Source organism: Dreissena polymorpha, unplaced genomic scaffold, assembly GCF_020536995.1.
Source record: "Dreissena polymorpha isolate Duluth1 unplaced genomic scaffold, UMN_Dpol_1.0 chrUn001, whole genome shotgun sequence".
Taxonomy (NCBI): Eukaryota; Metazoa; Mollusca; class Bivalvia; order Myida; family Dreissenidae; genus Dreissena; species Dreissena polymorpha.
In genome coordinates, this window is record NW_026273315.1 from 2044597 (window position 1) to 2061985 (window position 17389).

Consider the following 17389-nt stretch of genomic DNA (forward strand, 5'->3'; position numbering starts at 1 on the left):
TCTGTGAACAATATGAGGTGTTTATTCCTGAATAATTAATTGTTGTCCATATGTGTTATATTCGTGCAAAACTTATGCGAACTTGTATGTGTGTGTGAATTTGGATAAAAAGAACTTCATTACAAATAGTCCGTATTTGAAAGCGAACATTTTTAGCCGTGTGTGGATAAAAAGCTCTTCTTTACAAGCAGGCTGGCTTTGAAACCACATAGTTGTTTAGGTTTAATTTCCATGCACTGTTACGTTGTTAAAATTAAAACACGTAGAACAAACACAACGTAATAAAGTATACAGACTCTTACGCGAAAGACGACTTTATACAATGTTGTTTACAATTAACCGCAATGTGGCATTCTTTATTTCTGTATTGTTGTTTTTTAAGTTCGTGGTATGTGAATATTCTGCAATTTTGAAATCCCAACATAAATTTGAAATCGGAAACATGAATCGCCTCAAGCGATCATTCCAAAGCGCAAATGCCCACATAACCGAGCGCGGTGGGCGACGGTGTCATGACTTTTGCGGGATGCGGTCCGATCTTTGCCGAAATGGGGGCTCGTGCTTCACGGACGAGGTCACGTGCAGAGGCGGATGTATCTGTGCGCGTGGCTGGACTGGGCCTTGGTGTAAGCACCAGGATATAGCTGATTCGAGTGGTTCTATTCCGGACCTCTCTGCTGGGAAAGCCGTTTCAAAAGACGATGACGTTATTGACACAGAGCAATTCCCTCCGCCTCAAGGTGTAAATGATTTACAATCAATAGGGCGAGATAAGACACACGTGAAAAAAATATCTAATACAGGAAAAAGCGAATTAAAAGAACAAGTACCATTGGGTGGAATGAGTTTTGTAAAGCAACAACAATTCGGACACACACTAGGTATTTTAACAAAAAAGTCTTCTTTATCAAGTCTGAACGAATCTGACAATCAAAAGTCTATTAATGTTAATGACGAATTTATTCAGACTCTGAATGAGTCACTCCCAAGTAAAATTGATGACAAGACATTACGCGAAAGCTGTTTTACAAGTTGCCATGACGGAGACTGCATAAAGGTCAACAACAACTACAAATGCAAGCGTAGACTTGATCCAACGAAGGATGCGGCTCCCAAGGCTTGCGGTCCTGGGTTCGAGTGCAAGCATGGCGTCTGCGACATGGAGGCGCTAAAAAACAACAATCACAAGTGCATCTGTGAGAGGAACTACGTTGGCGGCTTCTGCGATCTCAAGTGTCCCCTCGACTGCGGGGAGCACGGCATCTGTGACATCCACGTCGTCAACAGAAGTATTGACTTCAAGTGCTACTGCCATTGGAACTATACCGGCTATAACTGTTCCGAGGCGATACCGGAAGAACCCGGTAATGTTACATTTTTATGTTGCTTGTGCGCTTGTGTTGTTTTTTTTTTTTGTTGTTTTTAAATGTGGACAATTGGTTGTGTATGTATGTTATTATTTCTTAATAAGAAACTGGTTACTTTTTCTATGGTTATTTTGGAATATACAAGTATGCCTATACTCTCTTTACATGATTAGTAACTCAAATACGAATATGAAATGCAATATTCTTTCTTCTAAATTTTCAATTGCCTTGTTTTGTTTTTCGTCTCATTGATTTTCTTAATAGTTAGACGTAGACGAATCACTTATTATTAGGCATTGACCGTATGTGAAGAACAGGGCTTTATTTATAACGTTCCTCGTAATTGATATCAATATGGGCCGAAACGACAGAAAAAATTGGAAAAAGTAGTCAACAATAAAATATTTTCTTTACGTGACCAGTTTAAAACCATGAATGAAATGTATCAAATATTGTACATAAATGTTATGTCGTAGCAAGCGATTCTCTATTGATTGGCTCTACACTTAACTTGTAACACACAAAACACTCTTTGTTAATACCGCAACATGTGTCATATTATTGAGATTGAAGTTTCCACATATTCTTTCTAGGCCAACTACGTACGAATAACTGTGTTTATACGCTTATAAACACTTGACATCTTGCATACATAACACACTATTATTTCTCGGAATAGCTCTGCCATGCGCACATATAAATACTTTTTAACTCGAGATAGTGTATAGCGCCCACGGCTCATTAAATCCTACGGATGCGAGTATTCGTCCTGGAACGCGATACATAAACTCGTGAGAACGACTTAGTTAGTCATGGGAACGACTTAGTAAGTTGATTAAACGATTTCGTAAGTCATTATATTGATTTTGTACCTCGTAGTACATGGGTATCTAAGTGACGGTAACTAAAGAATAAAGTTTAAAAATACACGTTGTTTAACGCTTGTTTTTAAATGGTTTAGATGAAAAAGGCTTACACAGTGGTTAGAATGCTATCAACCGGACATCAACGCGTTCTAAATGCATTTAAACTGCGTGTGTTCAGATTGGCTAAAAATGTCGTTACCAGTAGTTACTTACCTCGATCCAACGAGGCATTACCATGACGGACTTAGACGTTCACGCGATTAACTTAGTCGTTCTGAATTAAAGTGGGAACGATATAAATAAAAGCCCACGTCGCAGTTTAAAATTGTTAGCTTGTACAACTAAGTACTATTTTGTTCGTTCAATCGTTTGCTCAAATATAAAATAATGATATATTTGGTGCTATAGTATTATACATAAATAGTTAAGTTTGTCCATATTATTGCAAAGGTCGAACTGAGTAAAACGTTACGTTATATTTTTTTGATTTGCAGAAACGCTGTATGTCTGTTCTATAAAGTCATGGGTAAACCAGTAGCCTACTTATACCATAGACTAACATCTCTACAACAGCTTTCGTAATTAAGTAAAACAAAACAATATTTACAATATAGTGCACTTTCTTTAAAAAAAAACTTAGTTCATTCATAAAAAAGCCGAAAATAGCTCCTAGTTTTATTTTATTTGTTACAAAAACATAATCATTAACCTGTACGCAACAAGCGATGATTAACCTGTACGCAAAAAGCGATGTTTCTAACTGTATTTATTTTTTTCGCAAAGAATACTGGCAAATTTGCCTATACTGCAGAGGGAAGTGTTTGTTTTCTTTGTCAGCTATATGGACATATAAGGATATTAACGGGGATTGTGATATGTATGATGGTCATCATTGTGGAAATGACGTTGAACATGATTAAGATTGCTATGATGATATAGAAGCTTGCGAATTTTGATATTGGATATGATATTGATAAGAATCATGAAATGATGATACTGGTTTTAAAACACGTTCTGCTTTGTTTTCAATAAATTTTCTTATATTAATGTCAGCATTTTATTTTGCTCTTTAACAAATACATAAATATGAAAAAGTGAATGAACTATATTTACCACCGTTCAAAGGTATCATGAATCAAAATGTGTTTACTTCTGTGAAATTCCTATCGACCAAAGCTTTTATTTTGCTAATACCGACACGTTTACCCGTATTTCGTTCAGAACCAAAAACCGTGTATTATGTGTCACATGAGCATATCGGCACATTATAGTGTGAATGTCCCAATAGATGAATTAATGTACATGAATTAATTTGTTAGCGCTGAAAATGTTTGCAATATTATCAAACTAACTCATCTGATTTCCTTTTGTCACTTCTTCAGACATATTACACTCTATTTATTCATTAACATGTGATCTGTTTAAAACAAATATATAAAATCTCGCTTTAAACACGTCGTAATTTGATCTTTTTGTACCTTAGGGCGAACAAGAGGTGTCATTCGTTCAGGACGGCTGGGCAATATGCTAACCTGGACAAATAAATCAAGTGATATCATTCATTTCATTTCGAAGAGCGTGAAATGTTGAATTGATTGTTTATTTACGGTCCATTCGTTGTAATTGTCAGTTATTTCTTAGAACTACTGATAATGTTTGGGAAAATAGATTTGATTTGTTATATTGCTAAACTTGTAAAGTTTAATGGCTTTTAAATTCAGTCGTTAATGTTTGTTTTCTTTACGTTTGAAGTACATCTATAAATGTTTTAAATATAAATTTATGGTTTTTACATCCAATATGTCGACAACGATGTAATAAAGTCAAGAGTGCATATGACAGATCGAAGAGGCCTATTTTCACAGATGTTAAATATGCGATGTTAATGAATTGCATATATAAAACCACAAGATAAAAAAAATACAAACATGTCATGGATACTTTAAAATACGTTTCGAAAACTGCAATTTTCCAAGCCTTATGCTTATCGTTTCGAATTTGAAATATCAATCAATGATTGCCCCAATCTGAATTTTTTTACATCAACCAAGTTGTATTGCTTAATTGAAATCTTGAGTGTATTGAATTGTTTAAACATTTGCTGATTTCAGTAACAGTGACATTCCTTTTTTGACCCTTTCAGATGACCCTTTGCCGGACGTTCACGTGTTTCACTGGTACGTGGTAGGCGGATCGGTGGCGATTGTGACCGTTGTCTTGTTGACCATGATTGTGGCGGGATACATGATGTGGCGAAGGAGACTCGTGTTTATGCTTAAAATAGTGCACTACTTCCAACAGTATGAAGACGATGGTTAGTATCCTACTCCTCCTTCTCCTCATCGTCATCATCATCATTAATATCATTATCATAATCTTTCTTCATCGTCCAACCATTCATCGTCATCATCATAATTATCATCATCATCATCATTATCCTCCTCCTCCTCCTCCTCTTCCTCCTCCTTCTCCTCCTCCTCCTCCTCCTCCTCCTTCTTCTCCTTCTCCTCCTCCTTCTTCTCCTTCTCCTCCTCCTCCTCCTCCTCCTCCTCCTTCTCCTCCTCCTCCTCCTCCTCCTCCTCATCATCATCATCATCATCATCATCCTCAATACCAATATTAATATCATCATAATAATCATCATAATCATCATAATCATCATCATCATTATCATCATCATCATCATCATCATCATCATCATCATCATCATCATCATACCAATCAAAGCCATTATACACCATGCGTTCGAATATTTTGCGAACACAGCTAGTTTATAAAAAATGTCCATAATTTGAAGGGTCAGTGTGAGTAAAGGAGCTACTAAAGCCTCTTTAAAACTGATAGGAACTTCGCCAGATGCTATTAAAATGTAAAGAAGTAGGTTAAAGGACTCAGGGTGATGATATTTCAAAAGTTGATTTTAAACTTTATCTCGACGTTATATTTATCAATAGGAAACAATCTGTTATTCTGTTGGTCGTTCTTTGACTGGAAATTGGTGGGCTGCCTTTGTCTGTCATACTTGTGAAGCTTTGAAAAAAGCAATTGTTGGAATAAAATTATGCTCAAAAGTATTAGCCGAAGTAAGTGCTTCTTTGTTTATAGTTGTTGCTGTGTCTGATTTATTTCTCGTTAATCAAACACGTGGGTTTTGTCTATGAATCCTCTTAATTTTCGGAGTTAATCCCAGACTTTTTCAGAGATGAATTGCACTGTATTAAAGAAATGTATGTATTCCCGGCCCTTTGTATTGTTTGGTTGTTAGTCAAAGTTATTTCGCATTATGCCAAAATATGTAAGGAAAAACAACGAGCGTACTCATACACAGGTACAACTTTATTGCAATGCAGGAATTCGCTACAAAGATGTTCACGATATCATCATCCTTGCAACATTTTCAGTACATACTAAATGCCAAACCGCATTTTAATGTCAACTGAATGACAACTAAGCACTGTTTGTTTTTCAGATGGCAAGGAATATGACGCGTTTGTTTCGTACAAGTCATGCCCCCGGGACGAGGATTTCGTCCTTAACCAACTCTTTCCGAAGCTCGAAGGTGAAGGCAAATTCAAACTGTGTCTGCACTTCAGGGATTTTTTGCCGGGCGAAGGTGTGGTGAAGTAATCTTGCTTGCATTTTAATGTGAAGAATTTACATTTAAGGCGATTCATAATGTTGTCGAGAGTTTTAAGGTACTTAATTGTATTTAAAAAAACACATTTGTTCGTATTTAAGTATTAAATAGCAGTGTATAAAAACGTGTGTTTCCTTTGATACTTTTCTCATCCCATTGTTAGAAATAAACATGAACATGTTTGTAGTAGAAACATAAATTGGATAACCTAACACTAGTTTTCACCATTGTTTGACATTTGCAAAAATAAATGTACTATTCTACATTCGTTTTTGCATCTGCACATTACTTAAATATTGATTTGGCAGCGTATATGTTTTATGTTATCCAATTACGTGAATCGCAATTATGCGGGCATGAATACATGTATATTCACATATCACACATCTCAAACATTCTATCGCATGCAAAACGTTGAAAAAACTTACCACAGTCTGCAGTTATCAAGTTTTGGATATAAATACATTTTTGTATCTAGACTTATTTTCCAACCGTGTTAGGTAATTTATATCCATATCAAGACGATATAACTAATTATAATCGTATAATACAGAGTATTACCATTTTGCTACATAAATATGATTTATTTGCGGTTACCATAAATAAGCCTTGTTTGTATATTATGCTTCTTCCTGTTTCATCTTTCAGTGATTGCAAACAACATTGTAAAAGCTATAGAAAACAGCCGCAGGACAATCATAGTGCTCTCTCCGGAGTACGTCAAATCGGAGTGGTGTCGAATGGAATACCAAAAGGCCCAGCACGAGATGTTAAAACTGAAACATAAGATCATACCTATCGTCCTCGAACCGATACATGACCTCAGCAATGTTGATACGAATCTAAAATCCCTGTTAAATAGTGTCACATACCTTGAATGGCCAGGTTTGGAAAACAACAAAAAAGTAGACAAATTTTGGCAACAAATGGAATTATCATTACCCAAAAAGTCATCTGTCGATCAGTCTTCTTCGTTGCCGTTACCAGAACAAACGCAACAGACACAAAGCGATAACTGCTCGGAGGCCATATCATCTCCGCAAAGGCCTTCTTCACTCCCAAATGCTCTGATTTCGATATCTTCAGAAATTATGTTGCCTATAGAACCATGCATCGAAACACCTAGTGGCGAGTGTTCACCAAAAGCATTTCATCGACAGAAACGCACTCTTAAACATTTCATGGGCAAACTGGTACAGCATAAAATGTTTGTGCGACAAGACAGTAACAGTAGTCAGTCCGCTCTCGTTGATTCAGACACGTTTGCGTCGAGAAGCAGTTGCGATTCTGTCTCTGAAAGCTTGGAGACAGAAAGCATGGATTCGCCATCTCTACCCTCACCGTCAGTCACGTCAAAGAGTCTCAGTAGAGAAAGCGTGTCCGTTGGCAGTAGCCGAAGCTTTACCGGCATGCGCAATGGTAGGATCTGCAACGGCTTTAACTGCAGAAAGCCTTTGGTTCCCAGGCGTAGTAGCATTGCGAGTTTTGAACGGCTTCATTCAAGCAGCGTTAGTTCATCTTTTGGCAGCGATGCGAGTATAGAAGTCAATGCAAAGGAAAGAACGACACACTTTTGCGAAAAAGATCATTGCGACGAAAGTGACTGTAACGATTGTGCTTTTAGGTGCAATGAAAGCCATTCCCACGATACGGAATGTATACGTTGCTCGCTGCAACACAATAACAGTAATTCCCAAGAATTTGTGAACAAAGGTTTTTTATTTAATCAAGATCGGGTTGATTTTCAGCTGGAGTATGACGATTGTAAAAAATTCCGACAACGCTCCGATAACAACAGGGTTAAAATATCAGCTATAGCTGGTTCGGATCAATTAAAAATTGAAAGATTACCTGTTGAAAACGACACATGTGACAACTACAACCAAGCTTTCTTAAGAAGTGCATACAGAGGCAGCATAAAACATCAAAAGGACTCGCTAAATGAACTCATGAAAAAGGAAAGAATGGGTTCACTTCCAAAGAATTATAAAAAATCTGGCATCAACAAGACACGCGAAGATGCACCGGGGTTCAGTTTTACCGAACTAGATCCGTCCTCATTATGTACAAATAAAACCATGTCCATTGACATTTACGAAAATGTTTAACATAGGATATTTATCATCATTCTTTTTTTTAAGTCGACTGTTAAGTAATTTATAAACGTATTAACATAATTTTACCGTTAATGTTCTGACATGATATTTTAATGTTGCCTTTGACATTTGCAAATAGCTCTGCTGTATATGCCATGCGTCAGTAGAGAGTGGGTGTGATAAGACATGAAGTTGTGAAACAAAGAGGCCTTAATGGTTTTATTATAATCTAACATATGAAATGTACGAAGTTGACTTAATTTGTGTGATTCATGATCGTGGATCGAAATGCTTAACGAAGACACAAATACGTTTTTAACAGCAAATACTTGTTTTTAAATGGGTTAAATGAAAACAACATCTTATTTTGTCTTATGGTTTGCATTTATTGCTTTCATTCAAAATAGATATACAGTGTCAGACTGCGTATGTAATAAGATTAACCATTTTAAGCATTTATAATAAATGCCTCAGTTATTTAATCCTTTTTAGCGGCGCAAATCTAAATGTAAGTAAAATATAGAAATCATGAATATATATGGATTAATGCGGAAAACATGCAGAAAAATTACTTAACAATTTTTGTTGTAATTTATTATTGTTTTCTACACCATTTTACGCTGCTATTACAATACAGACAATACACACACTACAACACATGAACATGATCAACCCATTAATGCCTAGCGTCTAGAAAAAAGGCCTTGGCAAACAGCGTACACCCAGATGAGACGCCGCATAATGCGGTGTCTCTTCAGGGTCTGCGCTGTTTGCTTTAAGGATTTTCTGTAAGAAATATTCTAAATATAGAAATAAATATACTAGACAACCCTAATTTTGGAAATTAATTGATTTAATTTAGAAGGATGGGAGAGTCCACTAGGCATAAATGAGTTTACGCTGGTGGCTTTGCAGTAGGTTGTCTGGTTCAAAAGCTAGTCGAACTTCACACAAAGCTCAGAATTTATCCTATTACATAAACGTGTACATAAAAATTAACGTTTATATAAACATTACAACATTGTGTCTCACGCTGTTCAACTATATCAAAATGTAATGTATTTGTGTCTTGTTCGGACAAAACTGGGCATAATGCATGTGCGTAAAGTGCCGTCCCAGATTAGCCTGTGCAGTCCGCACAGGCTAATCAGGGACGACACTTTCCGCTTAAACTTGATTTTCGGTAAGACGGGACTTCCTTCAAACTAAAAATACCATAAAAGAGGAAAGTGTCGTCCCTGATTAGCCTGTGCGGACTGCACAGGCTTATCTGGGACGGCAATTTACGCACAAGCAGTAAGCCCAGTTTTCTCAGAACAAGACACATTTTGATGTTCCAAATCGTGTTTCTGAATAATCTTAATATTCTAAATAATGGATATTATTATATTAAGTTATTATAAAAGCCAAAAATAGGTCTATATTTCAGTTATACATGTTTGCTCCTGGTGCATTTTTTTGTCTTTATTCTTTAACGCACTATCGTACAAACAAGAAAGACGCAACGAGCAATGTTTTCGCAGGCGGTTAATTCCGAGATTCGAGTTTCTTAACAATGTCTCGGCTTTTGAAATACACGTAGATTGAACGTAAACGCAAATCGGGAAAGCTCGGGTGAAGTTCAATACAATTTTGATTAATAGGTTAGTAAGTAGTCAATTTCATCACAATAGTTTTGATTCATCGTGGTTTTTCATAGAGCGTGCCAAGACAGCGCACCGAGTTTTATTCATTTTTGGGCGATGCGCATATTACATGTGTTGTGTGTGATCACGGACTCTAGATTACACGGATAAGAAACGGGACCGTTACGCCAAATATCTTGTTGTGTCTAAGTCACGTGACCGTGTCGTAACTATCGATCTTTTATCGAAGCGCCGAGGTTATAAATTTGATGTACCCACTCACGTATTTTGTTAAATTATAGTTTCATTTCTAGACCGATTTTGACAATTTATATATCATTAGAAAGCTTACGTAACGTAGTTTTCAGATATATAAATATATATTAAGTTTTTCCTCTGATTTCGGCAGCCCGGCGAGTTATAACTTTAACTTTTGCAAATATCATACCGTTTTGGAGTTTTAGAATCTAGATTTACGATTGACATGTTTGTACTTAATACCGATTTGTAGCGTTTATATTTGGAGTTCAGTTTTAAAAATAACATCTTGCTTAGGAGAATAGAATTATGTATATGATAGAGAAAAAAATGGTTTAAAAATGAAAACAAGTAAGGAATGAAGGCGGAAAAAAGTAGCGCGCGGTCCTAACGAACCGAACTGATGCTAAGGTCTTGGCGATTATGCTTTTGTTTAGATACCGGCCATTGAATTTCCTTTGCCATGATTATTATATTTTTTATGAAATATATTGAAATATTTTGTTCTAGAGACATATCAATAAAGCTAAGTATTAATGAAGCTTAATAAATTAACGATTTCAGCTCTTGATTATAACACAGAAAGGGTGTTAATTTTATGATGAAACAGCGTATATAGCGGACCCTCTTGATATTTTTCGGCTTTGCATACTTCAAATATAATGGGTGTCAAAACATTCATCGTTTGTTGTTTATTATCAAAAAGGTAATTATGTAAAATTATATGAAATGTTATTAACCATAAATTATCAATTAATTAAAATTATTTAAAGATTCTTGAAAATCACGGTCAACTGTCTATGCATGTATATTGAAATATCTTTATAAGTTAACAGAGTTATAAATATATAGAATTCTAAATTAAAACTCTGTATTATTTGTATTTTTCGGAAAGATTATTTAACCCCGTTGTGGTCAAATGAGAATGCTGTTTTTAATTATGTTGTTCCGTACACTACCATACACTCTTTATAGGACTACGAAATGACGGAGTTTTTTACCGGTACCCGCTAAATACGTTAAATGTTAAGTATTAGATTTTTTAAATGTTTAAAATGTACATGTATAGGTATTAAGCACTTATAATTATTATGATTGAGCTGGCTGACATCTATACAGTATTTAGTTTATGGCAATCTGTATGGGCAGATGACTATAAATGTTTTCAATACGCTACATATCTTATAAACGCAAACTTTAGTATTTGGCGTTACATTACTCCAAGAAATGACCACTAATACCACGAGAAGACATGGAGGTATCATAAAAAGTGTAAACTGACCAGACATTGCCACCTGTGGTTAGGGACCAATATACAAGTATAGGTCCCTGCTGTGGCGTATGACACTATAGTGTTATTTAGTATTGGTCGGCACAGTATCTGATCATAACGAGATAATTGGTTTGTGCTGAACACAGGGGCAATAAAAACACAGATCTATCAATAAACAAGATTATTGAGATATCTTTTATTGAACACCGCGATAAAAATGCTCAAACCATGGACTCTAGATTACACGGATAAGAAACATGGCAACATTCTCAGAATCATCGCTGCTATATGTGTAATCACCTAACAATTCGTCTAAAAATAATTTATATATTTGAGTTGAAGACGATGTAATGTTGTATAAGTCTGAACAAACTATCTGTCTGCCTGTCTAAATCTAAGCCGTCATCGTCCCGGTGAAAAAAATCTGATTTTGAATAGTTGGACATGATGCCCTGATGTCAAAATACGAAATGACCCGCGTAACACCGACCGTGATTTTCAAGAATCTTTAATAAATTGATAATTTAAGGTAAATAACATTTCAAATAATTATACATAATTACCTTGTTGATAATAAACAGCAAACGATGAATGTTTTTGACACCCATTTTATTTCAAGTATGCATGCAAAGCCGAATAATATCGAGAGGGTCCGCTATATACGCTGTTTCATCATAAATTTAACACAATTTCTGTGTTATAAACAAGAGATGAAATCGTTAATTGATTAAGATTCATTTATAATAAGCTTTATTGATATGTTTCGTGAACAAAATACTACAATATATTCCACAAAAATATAATAATATGGCAAAGGAAATTCAATGGCCGGTTTCTAAACAAAAGCATAATCGCCAAGACCGTAGCATCAGTTCAGTGCGTTAGTAACGCGCGCTACTTTTTCCCGCCTTCATTCCTTAATTACTTTCGTTTTTAAACAGTTTTTTTTCTCTATCGTATACAGAATTCTATTCTCCTAAGCAAGATGTAATTTTTAAAACTGAACTCTAAATATAAACGCTAAAAATTGGTATTAAGTACAAACATGTCAACCGTAAATCTAGATTCTAAAACTCCACAACGGTATGATATTTGCAAAAGTTAAAGTTATAACTCGCCGGGCTGTCGAAATCAGAAGAAAAACTTAATATATATTTATATATCTGTTTACTACGTAACGTAAGCTTTCTAATGATATATAATTTGTCAAAATCGGCCGAGAAATGGAACTATAATTTAACAAAAGACGTGAGTGGGTACATCAAAATGTATAACCTCGGCGCTTCGCTGTACGCTGATTGTAAAAGATCGATAGCCACAACACGTTAAAACGCGCGGTGGTAAAACATAAAATGTGTATTTCTTGTGTTTAACTCGCTATAAATCCATTAATAACAACGGGAATATACTAAAAGTTATATTTTTTTTGAAAGAGGAATTATTAAGCAACACGATAACGTACAAACCAATAAAATCGGATGAATAGTTTTTGCATAAGATTGAATTTACTACAGTAAGGGTCAAATACTCGATTCATCTCCTGTCAATATACACTCCGTGGTGTGATAGTGTGTAGCGATTAATTCCTTGCCATGAATATAGGACCCCATTATGTTATGTAATTTATCTGTTGCAGAAGTATCTGAAGTTTAACTTTGTATATTTTTGTAAGCCAACTAAAACAGATTTGGAGGTCTGATTGGAAATAAAAAAAATAAAAAAATGATTAGATAATATAGTATAAGGGCTTAAAATAATTGTATTTATTTATGTATGTTTAGAAAACTTACAATTATTATTACATGTTGTATGCATTAGCGTAAAGAGCCCATACAGAAAGACGTTTTAATACTGTATTATCTTTCTTCGGTGTATTCTGAACTTGCTTTATTGTTATTGTATCCTTTAATAATATGTATTGATACATCATGCCTACCTAAAGTAATTTAGACAACCGACTTTTTTCATATATTTAATCAGAAAATAATATAAAATATATTGTTGCAATTTTGTGTTTTATTCCATATCTTGGTTTAATTATTACTTTTTAATTCTATATTTCAAAAATGTTTGTTATTGAAAGTAAAAAATAGCTAACCGAATTTATTTACGTAAGTCGCTGGAAATAATTTGTGCATGGTGTTCTGCATCACTTACAAGTCTTCCTTAAAACAATTTTTTCATATTTTGTCAAACATCACTTTTCCAATGACGTCGCTAAGACAGAAGGAAGTATGTAGACATAATATTCAAAAAGCAAAATAACACTCATTACGATCACAAACTATTTAAAACATCATTTATAGATGATCATCACAAACATCGATGATATTAATATTCGTTTTTAACACTTTATCACAACGATTTAAAAATACGTGTTTTACTACGATTGCGTTATAATTCGCTGTTATGCATGAAAGACTCCATGACCGAGTGGTCACACGTTAGATTAAAATTCAGGGATATCGGGTTCGAGTCCAGCATGACTTTTTTATTAGTCGTGGAAGTATTCGTCGTTTTTCTTACATTGTTAGAGACGATTTTGCATGTGAAAAAACTTATGTATGGCAGCATACTATTTTAATACAATAATTTTATGTATGCAATAATTCTGTCTAACTTGTATGTACAATAGGTTGTAAGTGTTCTTTTTACTTTAATGTACTATGTACTACAAAATAGGCAATCAATAAAATAATAAATCTGTTTCGTTTTATATCATTAATCAACACGAAAATACGTGTGAATAGGTAAAATGTCGTTCTGATGGTTTTTTATAGGGATGGCAACGAATACCGATTTTGGTATTCGAATATTCGGTCATCCTTCCGAACGAATATTCGGATTTTCGGTCAACATCTGTTGCAAAAAAGTCAACTTTGTTTACCGTACCATTACTTCAAGAATTCTACTTTCGTTTTTACCGGAAGTGCACCGGAAATGACTAAATATTGACACAGCATTGCCGTCGATAATTCGAAGCTGATTTTGTTGATTACTTTTTATTGTTAAAATTGAATGACAAAAACTGTTTTTAAACTAATAATATTGTACATTAACAATAGAACGAGAAACATAATATTACATGACGACAAAATAATTACATGACAAAACAGAACTTAAACGAATTATGTACATTGCCGCAACACACTTTGAACCTGTTTAACAGACTAAACAGTCAGTCTTTTAAAGTTGCCACGTTTAAAAGTCACTTGGATCGGCGACTTCTTATCGGATGTTGTCGTGAAATACTTCCAAGCATCGGAAGGCGTAGGTGGCATTTTGCTTGGACAGAGATTTACTTTGTGCGTGTAGCAATTATAATATTTTCAATTAAATGAGGGCGAACTACCAAAAACATTTCTTGAAGTATAATACCTGATTGAATATTGAGTAATAAATTAAAGTTTGGACCATACGATACGCAAATACTCGTTAGAGGTTGATTAAATTATTTTCTAAAAGCTTTTTTGAATGGACAACGTTATTATAACCATACGATCTCTTTGTTTTTCACACCAAGTTGGCACTTCCTTCACTCATTTAATCTTGGATCATTTTTAATGTAATTCGAGTTATTAGATCAAGACGGGTCGGTGGTTTAATTGCCATACGGTCTTATTCGTTTTTTACACCAAGTTGGTTTTTCCTTTACTCATTTAATCTTTGATAATTTTAAATGTAATTCGAGTCATTGGATCAAGTGCAGGTCGGTGTTTTGATTGCCGACGCGATTTGCACCTATCATAATTTTGACACAAAGTGTCTGTCTTTGTTAGGCAATTAGCGGGATTTATGACCGGTATACTGTCATCACCATAGCGACGCATTATCGCGCGTAGCAGGAATAAACATTATGACACGAGGAACAACTTTTTTTAACAATGTTTGAAGCAAATTTCACGAAAACAAAGTCTTTGAAATTACTCGATTTTTTATTTTTTCTTCCGAATATTCGATTCGGAAAACTGTATCCGAATATTCGGTCTGGGACCGAATATTCGGATATTCGGATATTCGTTGACATCCCTAGAACTTTTTTAGACTATTTATTGTGTTTGGTGTATTACGTTTTGGTTCAATATGCGACATAAAAATATGTTTAACTTTCAAAATATAATTTAGCTAACGGCAAAATCATTGCGCGCTACCTTAGTTTCCTGTAGATCAAATATTATACCAAAATGAATCAATGTATTCCAAACTCTGTTTATTCACGAAAAAGGAATATATGTGAGGTTCTCGAAATAAGCAAAATGCTGTTAATCCTTAAATCTGATATGATTCGTGTTCATTGTTCTTTCATTTTCACGTAAACGCTGCATTTTGTTTGGATCACCATCGAAATTGACTTGTTTCCACATGAACCTCCTATTTCTGCAACTTAAAACGGAAAATTGCATGCCAGTACATCTGTTTAAATTACGGCATTGTCGAACGACGTTGGCTTTTATTTGTCTCGGCGAAATGCCACCGTAGAGTGGCATTAAAGCCACACACCTTGAAATGAAATACATGTAAATTAATACATATAGATGCAATTTGAAAGTGTGTAAATTGTAATTAAATGTTTAGCATAGTTAGCAAGTAATTTATTTTTTTAAATTTCAAAACGAAAGTAGGATTCCTATACGTATAATTCGATTTCGACAAACGCGATTATTTTTTAAGTTTTAAAGCACACAAAGACGGATTTCTACCTTGTAACAACCAGATGTATTCTAATTGGCATATATATAATTAAATCTATAGCCCCGTTAGCAAGTAATTTATTACTGTTTTAAATTGTAAAACCGAAAGTAGGATTTCTATACGTTTGTGTCCATTTGGACAAACGCGATTGTTTTAAGATTTAAAGCGCAAAATGACTGATTTCTACCTTGTAACCACCAGATATATTCTAATTGGCATAGATAAAAATTAAATCTATACCCTAGTTAGCAAGTAATTTGTTATTTTTCAAACGGTACCGCTTTTAAAACCAAAAGTAGGATTTTTAGACGTATACGTCCATTTCAACAAACGGGATTATTTTTAAGCTTTAAAGCGCATTTAATAGACGGATTTCTACCTTGTAACCGCCAGATATATTCTAATTGGCATAGATAAAATATGTTTCTTATTATACTTAACTTTACTTTCATTTCAAGGTGTGTGGCTTTAACGCCAAGGATATGTCGTTCGACGAACATGATACCGAAACTGAAAAAAGATTTCTTAGCCAGGAACAGAAGTCCATTGAGATATTTCAATTGTTAAAATATCAGCTAATGTCGCCGTCTTGTTTCAATTTTAAGAATTGAAAAGCATCTTGTTTGTGCATGTGATCGCTGTATGAATTTCTGGGTAATTATGCCTTTTTAATTAACGCAGAAACGCACGAGGCGTTGATTAATTTAGCGATATAATTCGGAAAACAATGTTATTCAATTCTTAAATGCAACTCCAGATAAATTATCAGGATATACATTTTTATTCAATATTTAAAGTTGTGGTCACCATCTTGGAACGATCATTGCAAATTATTGGGATTTTTAACTTGTTGGAAGACGCATTTAGCCCAGAAATCATCATTGACACACAGGTGTGAATACAAATTAAAGTCAGAGTATTTTTATTCAAATTGAAAAGTTAAAAAATGATATTTTTCTTGTTCAGATAAATACAATTGTATAGCACGCAATGTTTCTACCTGCCTGATATTAACTTAATATGTAACACAGTTTCCGGAAATATCCTACTTAAGTAAGAGACGATGTGGTTATCAAAAGTATTTTACGATAAGTTACTCCTCTCAGACTTAAATTAGTTTCGCACTTTTATGGATATCGGATTACACCATTTGACCATAACCTATTTTTACTAAACCATACACATTTATGGTAAACTAGGATTGGCTAACAAGCAGTTTGTTCTTACGAATTTGCGTGTAATTTATCATCATTACATCTCAAAAGAATGTGAAAATGGAGAAATAATGGACCTTTGATTGATGTGTAACTATGAGTATTTTAAACTGAAACAGAAATATCAATAAAATGTTGGATCTGAATATATATCTACATAACACCGCAAATGACAATATATTATTTTATAATATGTTCTGAATTTTTCAATTCAACGCTGCAAGCTCCAACATATTGAAATTAGTTTATCGGATTGCTGGTCGATCAGTTATATTTAGTAATCTTTGATGGTTGATTTTTACAATTTGTCATCGTTTATTTAATCATGCATTTTAAGCAATAAGATCGTCATAATGACCTT

The 17389-nt window shown here is 34.3% G+C and overlaps 1 protein-coding gene across 1 annotated transcript; it reads left to right on the plus strand.

Moving 5' to 3' along the window:
- The first annotated feature begins 442 nt into the window (after positions 1 to 442).
- LOC127863166 (uncharacterized) lies at positions 443 to 8047 on the plus strand. The gene is made up of 4 exons (XM_052402550.1): positions 443 to 1364; positions 4377 to 4547; positions 5703 to 5846; positions 6519 to 8047. Exons 1-4 carry the CDS (start codon positions 443 to 445, stop codon positions 7976 to 7978), a joined length of 2697 nt encoding a protein of 898 aa, XP_052258510.1. The 3' UTR covers positions 7979 to 8047.
- Positions 8048 to 17389: the final 9342 nt, after the last annotated feature.

Bases quoted from the DNA above. Each gene is read 5' to 3' on its own strand.
- LOC127863166 (XM_052402550.1), top strand. From the start codon at position 443: ATGAATCGCCTCAAGCGATCATTCCAAAGCGCAAATGCCCACATAACC. The intron at 1,365-4,376 runs GTAATGTTACAT...TGACCCTTTCAG, and splicing joins GGCGATACCGGAAGAACCCG to ATGACCCTTTGCCGGACGTT. The intron at 4,548-5,702 runs GTTAGTATCCTA...TTTGTTTTTCAG, and splicing joins CCAACAGTATGAAGACGATG to ATGGCAAGGAATATGACGCG.